Source organism: Enhydra lutris, unplaced genomic scaffold (genome assembly GCF_002288905.1).
Source record: "Enhydra lutris kenyoni isolate GAN:26980312 unplaced genomic scaffold, ASM228890v2 scaffoldscaffold16, whole genome shotgun sequence".
NCBI classification, from domain to species: domain Eukaryota; kingdom Metazoa; phylum Chordata; class Mammalia; order Carnivora; family Mustelidae; genus Enhydra; species Enhydra lutris.
Window position 1 is genome coordinate 31,229,141 of NW_019154100.1, and position 15,314 is coordinate 31,244,454.

The 15,314-nt window shown below is 40.4% G+C and overlaps 1 protein-coding gene across 3 annotated transcripts in view; it reads right to left on the minus strand.

Annotated features, from left to right (window-relative positions):
* The window catches only part of LOC111147299 (phosphodiesterase 1C), a 598,548-nt gene that overhangs the window by 13,225 nt on the left and 570,009 nt on the right, over positions 1-15,314 (minus strand). For 2 of the 3 annotated variants that reach the window (XM_022503266.1, XM_022503267.1), the window contains one exon: positions 8,406-8,474. In XM_022503266.1, the coding sequence (XP_022358974.1) occupies positions 8,406-8,474 (69 nt within the window). Of the gene's footprint in view, positions 1-1,438; positions 1,548-8,405; positions 8,475-15,314 lie in introns of those variants that run through there. The other variant, XM_022503268.1, reaches the window with a different exon arrangement.

The window sequence follows — 15,314 nt, forward strand, 5'->3', positions numbered from 1 at the left end:
ATAACAGAGTATTAGGCACACTTGCATTCCCAGAACCTACTCACAGAACTGGTAACAGTTGGTGCTAAGAAATATTTAATGAATGAGTGAACTACTCTGTGTCATATTTGGTAACCTTCATAAACCTCCCGCTTACCAAAGAATAAATGAGTCACTTAGAATAACCACCAACTGGCAAAGTTGATCGGCATCTACAGACCCTGATTGTTCTTTCTTGCCTCCACAATGTCTTGATATCCAGATTTGCTGCCCAGGGTTGCTCCAGGAAGGGAGTCAGCAAGTTCCTTCCCTTTGAAGTTTCCAGTCTGAAGCCCAAACACTCCTGCGTTAGACAAACACTACAACCTCGGCTGGTTTCTACAGGTCTTCCTAGAGTCTGGAGAGGCACTGAGGCAGGGTGTTTGAACCACTTTCCCTCTGACAAAGAGGTGAAAGAGGAGGAACAATTAAGTAGGCTGGAGAACAAGCTCTCTTCTTAGTCAATGGCTGGCGATTCAATGCCCTGCGACCTGACCATTTAATGATTAATTGTTCCATTTGATAAATGACTATTTTAATTAATCAAACAAAGAACGAGAAAGTCCTCTCTCAAGGACGGATCATCTTCAGTTTAGCTCTTTCTCTTTGTTTGCCCCAGCAGACCCAATGTATGTGAGGCATGCTGTTTCAAATGAGAAAAATACCTTGGAGAAAAACTAAGTCTTCTCCTTAAGCTTTTTCCGTCCATGTGTGCAGTTGTCCACATAGGCATATGAAATGGGTAGTGTGAGGCTCAGTCAGGAACTCTGCCCTTTGTTCATACCTGCAAGGACCTATCCTAGAAGAAGCCTGAAAAGCTAAATTTCACCAGGTTTCTGAAGCTCTGAAGTGCTAAATCAATACACCACAAATGAGTTTTGATCCAATCTACAGAAAGAATGACAATGGCCATCCCTCAAACTGAACTCAAGATAAAAGAATTACAAAGAGAGCACTCAACGGAATCTTCACTTAAAAGACAGCGCAGGATCCCTCTGCACCCACGGCTGCACCTGAAAAATTAGTGCAGGGGTAATTGGTCTAATCCCCGGGCAGAGTAAGGAAGGTGCTTACAGTACGGACTATTTGACATCAGTCTTTACCCCGGAGCAATGAAACTCAAGCAAAAAGCATGGGCTTGCCTTGCCTTGCTGCCTGCTAACTTCCGGCAAGCTGCTTACCAATTAGGCTCCAGTTCCCTAATTTGTGAAATGGAGATAAGGTACCTTCCTTAGAGAGTTGTCATGAGGATTAAATAAGGTAATGTATGTTAAGAATCCAGCATTATCCCTGATAGTTAATAGATGTGCAATACAAATCAAAGTACTTATTGTTAAAAACCTGTATTAGGGAGATCGGAGGTTACTTTTTGAAGTTTACCACTCATTACTTATAATACACATAATACTTGGTCTTGGTTTAATAATAATAATAAAAAAATCATAAGCTTCCTAAAATGTCTTCAGACCTCAGAGCTGGTCAGTTCTCTTCTGAGGAAGCCTCTGGATGGACGTTTTATCCGTAGTCCCCTAGAATAGGACACACGACAATGACATTGCAAGCCAGCTGGCATCTCTACACGCAAACTCTTTCTACGTCAGGCATGGAGATCAGAAGCAGAGCTGCATCTACGCCAACACTAGGGTGCACGCCAGCAGCCGCACGCACACAGGAGCCATCAGCTATCTGCTTCAGCAAAGGTGATGGTACTATACCTTTCCGTCTAAGGATCGCTTCCAGAAAGTGACGTGACTGAGGCGCCCTGGGGAATCTGCTCAGAAGTCAGTCACTGACTAGGCTCCATCGTTAGCGGTCATGACTGTGAGTAGTGCTGAAGCTCTGGGCCACTCCTCCAGTGAGAGCCGACATTTCCTCAGCTCTCCACCATTTCCAGCCCACCCATGGAGTGTGATTGGGTTCACAGACCTCATAGGGCATAGTGGAAGGTTGTTCTAGAAAAAAGTCAGCTGCAGGTGCTATTACTTTACTACATGAGAGTCACTTTGCTATAGATATGCAACGGATCAAGGTGCTGTCCCCAGAGAGTTTCCCAGTTGCTGGAGCTTTAGGACGACCCCTTTGATAATTTCGGAAGCCACACAAGCAGTTCCTTAATGAAATGGTCTCTGGTGGCTTCTGGATTGAAGCATGTTACCAGCGGGCTTTCTTCATATCTGAACCCTCATATACCAACACCCATCTCTCCCAATATGTTAGAAAGGGAAAACCTTAAATTTCTCCGAAATATATGTGAAATCACATTTATGTGGATGAAACTAAACAAAACTGTCTTAGGACACAGCGATGTTTGTCACTTAAAATTCTTAACACATAATATTTTGAGCATATAGAAAAGTATGGATAATAATAATGTCAAGTTCTCATGTATTTTCAATATGATTTAATCAAATATTAACATTTTGCATATTAGCTCATAAGTTTATTTAAGGAGATTAAATGTCACAAATAGAGTTAAAGTACCCAGTACACTCTTCCAGGATACTTCTCTTCCCCCCCATCACACAAAAGGCATCATCTAGAATTTGATATCCCTGTGCATATAAACACTCAATTTTTGCATTTGTATGTATCTGTTAAATAGCTAATATTTTTGCTTGTTTTAAGGGATAATATAAAATTGTGTTAGATGGTATATATCTTGTTGCAACTTGCTTTTCTTGTTGTACATTACATTAAGCATTGTTTATAATAGCAAAAAATGAAAAATAACTGTCAACAGGAGAATGATGAAACATTCTTTGGCTCATTGATATAACAGACTGCTGTACAGATGTTAAAATGGACAAGTTTTTCAAAGAAGCACCTTTTTATTTCGGATAGAATTTCTTTAGCAATATGTTAGCAAACTTTCTTTCTGTAGGTTTTTCTTAAAAGTGTGCACTTAAAAGCAGGATAGAATTGGATTTTGCTTTCCTTATCTAATCAGATAATCACTTATTTGTGGAGCATAACAAATAACATGGAGGACAAGGGGAGATGGAGAGGAGAAGGGAGTTGAGGGAAATTGGAAGGGGAGGTGAACCATGAGAGACTATGGACTCTGAAAAACAATCTGAGGGGTTTGAAGCGTCGGGGGGTGGGAGGTTGGGGGAACCAGGTGGTGGGTATTAGAGAGGGCACGGAGTGCATGGAGCACTGGGTGTGGTGCAAAAACAATGAATACTGTTACGCTGAAAAGAAATAAAAAATTAAAAAAAAATAATCTCTCATATTTTAATACCAAATTTAGGCCGTTTGCAATTACTATTATTACTGATATTTTTGGACTTGATTCTACTACCTAATTTTCGTTTTGTTTTGTATTTGATTCTACCATCTAATTTTGTAATCATTCTTTATTCCTTTTCTTCCTTTCTGTCTTCTATTAAGCTGATACATTTTTATGTTCCCTTTGTTGTTCAGTTCCCCCATTTAAATGTTATAGGGTATATATCAATTATTTTATTGATGATCCTTTGTGTTAAAAAGTTACAAAATTACAAAATTCTGCCCAAACACAAAATAGATTTTAGCAGTCCTTAACTTTCCACTGAATAAGCTTCTTTCCAGCTGTAAGCTGGAAATTGGACATTATTTTTTATAACTATTTGCTCAAATTTACCAAAATGTTTTATTTACTTGTGTACATGCCATTTATTCTTGCATCTCAAGATGCAAGAAGATACACTTTGCTTTGTTGTTTATTTTTTAATGTAATCCCTTAATCTTTCTTTTAATGAAGTCTGCAGTTGGTAAACCATGTCATTGTAAACGTGAAAATGTTTTTACTTTGCCTTCACTCATAATTAATAATTGAACTGTTTTAGTTATTATATATTGGTTTACTTTCCCTCAACACATGGTAGATACATTTTCATTATCTTCTGGCATCTACTATTACCAATGCAAGTTTTGCCATTATTTGGTTGTCACTTTATATTAAGTGACCTGCTTGAATATAACCAGCTTCTCATGACATTAAAGAATTTCTCATTCTTGAGTTAATTTTTGGCAACCTCACACAATAACATTAGATATGCATTTGGTTTTATTTAGGCATGGCAGCTGAGCTGCGTTTTCCACCTAAGGTGAGTCTTTAGAGCCATTTATCTATCTTCCATGCTCTTTCATTTTTTATTGAGATATAATTCACATACCATAAAATTCATCACTTGAAGTGTACAGTTCAATTACCATACTCACAGCGTTGTGCAGCCATCACCAATATCTAATTCCAAAACATTTCCATCACTACGAAAAGAAATCCCATACCCATGAGAATTCACTCTTCATTCTCTCTCCTCAAGCTTTTAATCTATTTTCTCTTTTAGGTAAGCCTATTCTGTATATTTCACATAAATGAATCATAAAATATGCAGCTTTTTGTGCCTGGCTTCTTTCACTTAGCAAATGTTTTCATGGTTCATCCATGTTGTAGAATGTATCAATACTTCAGTCCTTTAGATAGGTAATAGATAATAATCTATTGTATGGGGGCGCCTGGGTGGCTCATTCAGTTAAGCATCTGCCTTCAGCTCAGGTCACGGTCTCAGGGTCCTGAGATGGAGCCTCACATTAGGCTTCCTGCTCAGTAGGGAGTCTGCCCCACCCTCTCCCTTTGCCTCCTTCCCAGCTCATGCTCTCTCTCTCATATAAATAAATAAAATCTTTTTTAAAAAGCTATTGTATAGATTAGCACATTTGGTTTATATATTCATCACTTGGTAGACATTTAGTTTCTCTCCACTTTTTTAGCTATTATGAATAATACTGCTTTGAATATCTGCGGATAAGTTTTTTTTGTAAACATATCTTTTCAGTTCTCTTAGGAATATACCTAGGAGCAGAATTGCTGTGTCATTTGGTCACTGCATGTTTAACTTCTTGAGAAACTACAAAACTCTTTTCCAAAGTTGCTGCACCATTTTACATCCCCAGGAGCAATGTACAAGGCTAGCAATTTCTCCATATAATCGTCACACTTGCTATTATTGTCTCAATTCTAGTACATGTACAGTAGCATGTCATTATGGTTTTGATTTGCATTTCCCTAATGACTAATGATGTTGAGTATCTTTTCATGTTCCATTTGTATCTTTTTTGGAAATATGTTTATTTAAATCCTCATTCCTCTTTCCAATTGGGTTATCTTTTTTTTGTTGATTTATAAACATTCTTTACATATTCTGGATACTAGACCCTTATCAGATATATGATTTTCAAATATATTCTTCCATTCTGTGGACTTCTTTTCCACTTTCTTAATAGTGTCCCTTGAAACACAGAATTTTTATCTTTAATGAAGTTGTGTTATATATTTTTCATTTGAGTTTTAGGCATCATATCTAAGAAGTCACTGTCTAATCCAAGGTCATAAACATTTATCTCTGTATAATCTTCTAAAAGTCTTATGGTTCATGCTCTTTCATTTTTTGATATGGTTCCCTGTCTTGGTTCCCTGCTCTTAAGTCCTAAGGACAACATTAATTCTCTTTTTGGCTCATTGTTTTTCCTTTCTTTTTCTTTTTGGCACATTGTTTTTCCTTTCTTTTTCTAAGTTCCAGTGATTATATGCCTGTTTGCTTTTTTAAATTTCAGATTTCGAATGACTTCTTTTGCATATCTCTGTTCTTGGGTTTTTTTTCTGAATAATTTTATTGTATTGTTTTTCAAGGGTTAGTATCCCTCTGGTTGGCTCTTTGACTATCCTTAAACATGATATTTTAAATTGCTTGACAGCCTACACCAAGAGTTTGTGGTAGAAGCATTTGAGTCAACGGAGGCAACATGGTATTCCTGAGGTAGGAAGAAGTAGCAAGCTGGCCATTGTAATGAGTGTTGTGAAGAGTGTCTGCTAGACAAAGCACAGTTAATTATGTCACGTGCTTTGAGAACTACCCACTCCACTTCTGCAGGGTTTGGAACGGTCAGAATTCAGTGCCTAAGACACCCAACTTAGGATCAGTTTGAATTGACACACTAAGGCCAAAGACAAGATGGCAGCAACTCTGACTCATAAGTCTTAGAAAACTAGCAGGCCAACGACAGGCCCCCAGCACAGCCAGTGAGAACAAGATCAGCTGTCCAGAATGATGTCAGAGGTGCCATGTGACCCAGGAATGTTATAACCTTACAGAGAAAAACAAACACCATCAAAACACACTGCATTTGTTTGGTTTGGAGCTGTTTTCCTCCTAATGTCTCTAGCCCTAAAAACACCAAAACCACAAGCAGGAACAAGATGAAAGAGGCTTCCAGAGACCACAGAGCAAGGTCCTATCAATACTAAAAAGCAAGTTAGTATAGTTAGTACATCTCCAAGTTTGAAAGAGTCTTTTCTGAAGGTGTTTATCTTCTATACAGTCATAAATGAAATTGGGTAGTTCTCACTCACACACCCACATACCCGGTCATATAGACACTAATGAGCAACCAATGCATGCTCGTCACCTTGACAGGCACTGGGGAAAAAAAAAAAAAAAGACAGTCCCACCCTTGGAAAAGCCACCTGTAAATGGGTAAAGAGATTTACAAGCGAATCATTATATGTCACTACTAATTCTACCCAGATGATTTGGAAAGACCACAAAGAGAAATTATCCAGAAAAAGAAAAGGATAAGGAGTATTCCAGGTAGAGTGACAGTGGCAAGAAAGCTCAAGGGCTACTCAGTGGACACAGAGTCCAGTTTTCGGACTACGGTAGGGGAGCTACAGAAGTGGAAGTTGAAAAAGCAAACAAATAAAGAATATATTTCATCTAATCCAAGATGCCACTGATTGTAAAGTGAAGTATTATTTCATGTACAACCAAGAAAACAATACTGCTCATTCAGTTATAATACAACATTGTTTGCAAGACATTCCTACTGCAGAGGGACTAAAATGCAAGGCACTGTCCCTCTCAGAATGGATGAAATTCGGCAATTTCCGAAAGAAGAAATGCAAAATGACAAATTAACATTAGAAAAGAGATTCTTTTTTTAAAATGGTAAAATGAACGCACACTGCATATGAATATAATTTTTTCTCTCATCAGATTGGTAAAGTATTAATGTTAGCATTAGCAAGAGCATAGTGAAAGGCAAACTCACCACTAAAAGTATAAAATAATACTACCTTCCTGGAAATCACTTTGACAATAATGTGTCAAGAACCTAAACACATATAAATTCTTTGAGCTAGTAATCCTCCCTATAGGAATCTATCCCAAATCCATACTTACTGACACAGAAGAAGATTTTTGTACAGGAATATAAGGTTATTTATAATAACAAAAATATAAGCTACATAAAGGCCAAATTTATCAATGAATATATAAATAAATTGTGGTATAATACAAAATGTTAGTCTCTGAAATATTACTTAATATTTAATAACACAGGGAAACTATAATGTAATAGTTTTAAGAAAGAGGAAACAAAATTCTATGTAGAATAAGATTCCAATCTAGGAAAAAAAAAGTATTTAATAAAGACTGGAAGGACAGGCAATTTTGGTTAGCTCCACTTGCTAGCATTACTAACATTTTTCCTTCTTATAACTTGTTATTTTTCAAATTTGCCACTGTCTCTATTTATGACCTCTCCTTCCTCCTAAACAAATGTGTCTTCCAATTGCTAGCATTATTAACATTTATCCTTCTTAGAATTTTTGCTATTTTTCAAATTTGCCAGTGTCTCTATTTATGACCTCTCCTTCCTCCAAAACAAATGTGTTCTTCCAAGTTTTACTTGTAAAAACTAAATTATGGTAGAGAAAATAAGCCTATACCTGGAGATGAAATGACCAACAGGTGCCCCTCATATTAAATAGTAAATACACAGGATCATCATAAATGCTTAAGAATTTCTGGTAAATGTCAGCTGATACCCAATACAGACCGTACATTACTTCCATATTTCTCAGTAGTAGAGATTAGCCACAAGTCAGTACTATGCTAAATTTACAAGCATTACTTCTAATCCTTATTGTCACGCAGACGGATGAGAAGCAGAGGTCCGAGAAGCTGAGTAAGTGTAGTGAGCTTGCACAATGTGAACAAGGCAAAGCCAGGATTTGAACCCAAGTCTCTCACAAAGGCTAATACTCCCTCCCCTGTACCATCTGCCTCTCAAAGAAGTTCTTCTATAGCATGTCCAGACGAACATCCAGAAAGAACAAGATTCTACTCTTTCCATCAATGAGCAGGAAAGATTATGAGCCACATATGGGTACCTTATGTTCATCCCTGAAGGAATATTACAAATGTTGATGACAGAGGCAAAATCTCTCTGATAACGTGGGGTGGACTGGAGAGATAAGGGGCCAGAGTCCCCGTCCATCAGAGAAACCAGTCCTCTCTGTTCCCTGTGATTGCTAAGATTATGGTGTGGTGCCATTTACCCACCTGGCAAGGTGAGGCGACTTGTGGAGCTAGTGCTTGGGGCTGGTGAGCCATGAGAGCGCTTCTTTGTGCCTGGAAAGAGGAAAAGAGGGGTAAGGAAGAGCAGGATCATGGACAGACCTGTTGGACGGGAAATGCTCATCTGAAACACTATCAAATGATCCAAATGTTTGGGTCTGAAAACAACATTTGGGAGAAGGCTGGGTGAGCTCATGGGAACATCATGCATCCCGTGGCCCAGAAGAGCCAGGAGCTCGGCCTTTACTTCTGTGTGCATGATGGCTCTCGGTCTCCTGGTTGGTAGGTTGGTATGTTAGGGACCAACACACCATGGAGGAGGGCCGCACTTTAGATCCACCAGGGAGTGGATCTAAATATACAATATACAATTGCCTGCGCACCACCCCCAGATTCTGTCTTCATTGTACTAGGGCGGAACCCCGGCATCAGTATTTTTAAAGTCCCCCAGATGATGTTCATGTGCATTCGGGGTAAAGATCTGCTGTTGTGGATGGGAAAGTTCTCAGTTTAGAATCGAGGAATCGGGCATGGGCAGCAGTGGGGGTAGGGGTTGTCCCTATAGCCTTTACACCTGCTGGACCTCACACAATTAACGTGAGTCTTTGGAAGCTCAAGTCTTCATCTGCACAAGGAGGGAAATCACACAGTGACCTCCACACGTTCTGGTGAGGATGAAAGGGACCTTGGTATGTGAGAGTGTGCAGGAGGTTACACAAATGCTGGGTTATCGGGGTCTGTGAGCTCCCTGTTGCTGGCATCAGAACACCCACTGGGAAACGGATTATCTATCTCTGTTCATACAAATGGTTTTGTGGGCCATGAGGGAGTGAAAAGGCAGACCCTGGAGTGAGGATCAGGAAGAAGAGCAAAATGAAGGGCGGGCTGAGTTGTGCAAAAGAACATTTACATAAATGTGTAAGTAAGTGTGTGTGTGTGAGTGTATACACACGTATGTTCACATACATATTATATAGACACGGACATGCACATATCAAAACACATTCACATAGATACACATATATCTTACATATATACATGTATACAAAGATTATTTACTCATTCATTCATTTCTTTCTTTATTTTGCCATCCACAGTGGGGCAAAAGAGGCCTGGATTTCGGAAGCCAGCAACATGGCAGACGCCTGGAGTCTGAGCCCGGCAGAAGTACAGAGAGAATTCTTAAACAGAAGATACACATGATTTATGGTTATTCGTGTTACAAGTCCCCTGACCCTATGCAAACTTTTTGTAAAGTCTACTTGGCACAGACAGGCCTGGGGGTCTATAGAGGTTGTGTTCATTGAGAAACTGTGTGAGTCACCACAGTCCTGGGTAAAAGATAACAAGATGAACTGTGGATTGATCTACATCTGAGGAAGCAGGAACTCGGGGCTGGAAGTGAACCCGAGTCACTGGTGAGATGTGGAGAATTACCCCTGGGATAGTGCTTGAGACAGCTTCATTTTAGTCTTAAAGAACAGGGTACTACGCTTGACATTCTGTGTTTATTATCATTATTATTATTATTGGCCGTAGTGGGGAGAGTGGTGTTAATAGTGGGAGGAGGACTAATAGTAAAAATAGAAAACACAAAATGAATCCAAATACCTCAGAGCCACAAAAATGGTTAATGTGCATGAGGTGAGAGAAGCTGTATCTGGCAGAACTTCATGTCTCCATTGTCCAGGTCTTGTATGTGCCCTGAATATCAGAGTTGGCAGGGAAATCAGAGAGCCCAAACCTGGCTATGACCGTGATTTCAAAGTCCCTGAGGAGAATTTTATAAATATGGCTTCCAGGGCCCTTTCCTGAGTCTCCTAAAGTGAAATATCCAGGGAACGGAGCTAGAAGTTTGCCTGTCAACAAGTTCCCCAGGTGGGTCTAATGACCATTGGCAAAATGAGGTGTCTCCGACACCCGGGTTGAAAAGATTTGCCCAAAGTGATGCTCTGGGTCAGGTCCAGGGCTGCCTTATTGCACAACTCCAGGGGGTCTGATTCATACCATATCCTACAGTCAGCCCTGATCAGGGGTACTACCAGGATGCAGATCCATGCTTCTGACATTGTCCAGAGCCCCTTCTGATCCACGACAAGTGCCTCTGGGTTCCACTGAATCTGCATTTACACGGGGACGCTATGGACTCAAAGCATTTATCCCTCTGCTCACGAAACGCTGTCCTTGTCTCTCTGTCCCTTTAGGATAGGGTTTCTCAGCAGCAGCACACCTGGGCCGCAGGAGTAGGCTGTTCTGTGCATAGTAGGATGTTTAGCTGCATTCCTAGCCTCGACCACTAGGTGTCAGTAGCACTTCCCCTGTCGTGATCATCAAAACTGTCCTCTGGAACCTCCGACAACGATAAATATTCCCTAGGAGCAAAATTGCCCTCAGTTGAGAACCATTGCTTTAGGATGGAGGCTGGGTTCAGGTTTTTTTATTCAGAGCAGGGATTCACAATTTGACCACTTGGTCATTAGTAATAGTCACTGCTGCCCATCACGTAATTACTCTGTTCTAAGCACCATATTCGCTATAGACATTAAAATGTACATTGGTTATCTTTTCTGATACTAACTCTCTGATGGCAAAATAATTCCCATTTTGTGGAATTTGGAAACAAAATGAGTTTAAACAATTTGCAGAAAGCTACTGAGTGTCTGGGGCAATCCTTAAGCCAGGATCCTTCAGAGTTCAAACCCAGAGAAAGTTTTCCCCAAGACTCTTGCTGTTTTTTGACTAACCTCTTATCCAGAATTCCTTCAAATGCAGTTATCCTAAATTTGCCTAAGGATGAGAAAAACTTAAACAATAATTTTAATAAAAAGATAAAACTAAACCAGATTTTCAAGCCCAACTGAGCACTGATGAGCCAGGATTTCCTGAAGGGCCTGGATATTTGACAAGTGCCCCAGGTGATTCTGATCTTCAGGCAGGCTTGGAAAACTGCACCTGAAAGTAATTTCCTTTTTCTTGTCTCACTGTTGGAAAATATGGCACTCCACTTTCTATGGATTCTCTTGTGAACCTGGGAGATCAAACGTAATGTTGCCTATGTGAGCACTTGAAAACCTGCAAAACACTGAATGACAAGCTTCCAGTGTTATTACTTGTAGAAACGTTCCCTAGTACCAGGTGATTTCATAGAAATGCTTGGTGAAATTTTTTTTTTTTTTAATCACCTACGATGATCTTTTAAATGTCTGCAGTTTTCTTGAGGCTGGCACCTTTTCATTCCCTTGGTATGTTCTTTGCAGGCGCTGAATGAGATGGGAACTTCTGGGAGCCTTGCACAGTGGAACAGTAAGACTGCAAGCCCTCTAGACAGGGAATTAGTTTCTCTGTGTGCTTGATGAAATGCCCAATATGTCAGGTAAAGGGAGAAATCAACCATGCCTCTCCTAATCATGAGTCACAAACAGGTAGCAGGTGGAGACATATAAAATACCTGTTTGCAGTTTCCCCAACCCTTTAGGTGACATCATGGACCACCGTGAGTGCTTAGAGTCTGAGTCAACCTCCCACTGGCTCCCTATTCATTGAGGTTGTGTTCCTGAAACCATTTTCCATGCCGCAGCCACCAAATTACCTACACTTGACTCACAGTTCCATTTGTGGAAATAATATTCAACTTCTGTAAGTTTTGTGTTCTAAAACTCAACCCCTTCCCTTGTTCCCATTCCCAATGAAAACATCAGAGACACTAGCTGGAAGATCTAGTCTAAGTCCAGATCAGCTTCCAAATTGTGCCCTACTATTCCACGCCAGCAGAACATCTTGGGACTCAGAGAACCCTCTCTGGGATTTATTGCAGAAATCTACTTGGGATGTTCCTCTGTGAATGACTGGGAACTCACTGTCAGGGCTTTTCAATCCTGGCTACACATCGGGATCGTCTGGGGAGTTGTAAAGAAAATATGCTGATACCCAGGCACTTCTCCCCAGAAATGCTGTTTAGTGGGTTTGGAGTGGGGCCCAGGCATGGGCATTTCTCAGGCTCCCCATTGAGCCTGCTCTGTGGCCATGAGTGAGAAACACACACTCAGTGAATACCTAACAACGGTATTTCAGTCGTCAGGGCAAGCGCTCTTGCTTCTGCCCCCCGTCATAGATGATGTGAATCTTTTACATGGTTTCTTTTCATTTTTATTTAGGTTTCCAGGAAACTCAGATCCAATTTGTGACATAATGCTGGGAACTGGGGAGGGGGGCGCAATTCAGCCTGCATGACCACACACTAAGATACTCCATCTACGCTAGCTCCTTTCTGTCTCTGATTTTATTCTGCTTTCTTAAATTTTGTTAAAATTGATGATGTTGATGTGATTTTAGAATTCCACAATATTTTATAAATGAAGTAGGTAAAATGAAACCATGAGTAAACAACTACATCAGGGCTGACATTGCCAAGTTTCATTTTCCTCATCTCTAAAAATTCAGAAACATTCATCTCAGGATACAATTGTGAGGATCGAGTCAGAGTTCACACGTACAAGTGCTTAGCAAACTGCTGTGCGATACAGTGTTTATTATTAGTTCATATTCGAAAGAAAGGGGTGTGTGTTTGTGCGTGTGTAGAGTCGCTAATATGTCATCTTTGGAAGATAAGCATTTTAAGGTCACAGATCACATTGTCCTTGACCCACGGCATGTGAATGTTCAAAGAATAAACAACCAAATCAGTCAGCTTGGGGCGGAAATGTCATCACTGCAGCCTGTGAGACTGGAAGTATCTTTTGACAAACGCATAGCTATCAGATATTTCAAATTAATGTCCTTGGTTGGTTCAGCTGAAGGGCAATGAAACCAATTCATCAAGTGTCTGGAGCAGAGGACACTGATGGAAGTGACAACCGACCTTGGGGCCGATACACACACCTAAGACTCAGGACCAAGAGGTTAGCAGTAAACCCCAGGGATACACAGCTTGAGGTTGAACAAATCATTTCCCTTCTACAAAACAGAGTGAGCACCGCCAAGCCTGCCAGGAAAGGGTATTTTAAGAGCCCTTGAGATCGAGCGTCATCATTAGTAATGGGGCAACAGCAGGAATGTTGTTACAAGCCAGCAGACAGATCCCACGGGCAGGGGCGGTGCTGAAAGACGGAAGTAGGAAAAGCGTTCATCACCCTACTGGGCATTTTCAATCCCTTTCTTTTAGCATTTTGCAATATCTGCCTTTGAGATACCCACAACCTCTGATCTCTATGGCTCAGCACATCTTCTAACACCTCAGTGTTCCACTTCGGGTGCAGCAGAAGGCAACAAGACACTGCCTGCTGTCTTGGGACAAGTCCCCAGTTCTGCCCCTTCCCATCCTTGACAGAAGAGTATCAAGAGAAGCCCACGTTCTGCTCAGGGCTGGGGCATCACTGAAGGAGTTTGGAGGGCTTCAAACCCAGCCATACTTCCGCAAGAGTCATTTTCCAATAGTATATCAATTAGCACCACATATTCCTTTTTTCCTACCCCATACACCCACTGCGATACCATGCCTGCTTTATAACGGGATCTCTGTTCATCACAGAGAACAATGACTAAAACCACAAGAGCTATTCAGACAAGCAACACTATATGCTTTTTAGATATAGCTGTTTTAATAGGTGAACATGCTTTGGAACTGGGCCAGCAAATGATGAGTCAAACGAATGTTCACAAGCTTTGACTCTGTAGCTGTACATCTATGAATTCATCCAATGGAGATATTCAGAAACGCAACAGAGCCTTATATACAAAGAACTTCCCTGCTATATCATTTACAACGGCAAAATAAATAAGTAAATAAACATGAAATATGTGTGACTTAATTGTCCAACAGCAGAGAGTTGGTTAAGCAAACTGTGCTAGAGCCAAGTGAATTATTATTTTGCTACTGAAATTATATTAATAAAGAGGGTTTTTTTTTTTTTAATGGGACAGTGCTTATAATCCAATGTTATGTGAACAAACCAAAACACAAAAGTAAATATACAGCACTGTATGGCCTCTGCAAAGCAAAAACCATACGGAAATGAGGAAAGAACTGACAGCGAATGATTGTTGGATGGGGTATTACAGGTGAATTTAATTTTATTATAGTTTTCTGTTTTTAAAAATGAGTAAGTTCTGTTTCAGGTTTCAGAAAAAGAATTTTAAAAAATATGTTTCAATGCATGGCAAAAACAGCCACTTTGGAGGGCTGTCACCGCCCTCTTTGTCAGGGTAATAATCCAGTGGGGTTCTATATAGGAATAGCATAGGGAGGTGGCTGGGCAGGGGGTGCCATCTGTGTCAGGCGCATCCTCCCTGCTAGACAAGTCCCTCTTCGTGGCCAGTGAGAAGGAGGCAGGCTGGGTGCCATCCTGGATGTAAATCTCTAGTACACCCACAAACAGGGGTAATGACTATTCCCTAGTCAGACCCCTCATGTCCACTGCTGGAGAGAAATAAAATATTGCCAGGTAGGCCCTTCAAGAGAGAAAGAAAGATGAAAAGCCTGGAATTTGAAAACTGGCATCATGGGATTGTCAAACCATGTCATTGTGCCCAGAAGAAAATGAAACATACGGAGGCCAGCTTCATTCCATGAATGCTGACACTTCTTAAGGCCTGAGGAGCTTTTCATAACCCATCCACCCCGTCCCTCAGAAAAGATGACATGAGTCAAGCTTTACTGTGTAGCTTCTAGGGTGCAGGCAAAGGCACTTGGTATGAGTATTACGTGGCGTTCGAAGGAATACAAAAGAGACAGATGGTTGAGTGAGCTCTTGGGCAGCCCCATATCTGGGACAGAACACAGACAACAGCAGAAAACATGAAAAGAAAGAAAAAAATGGCATTTGATTTTTCAAATTCCAACCAAGAGATTAACTCATTTGTTTTTATTTGGTAATCAGAAGAACATACAGGTACTTA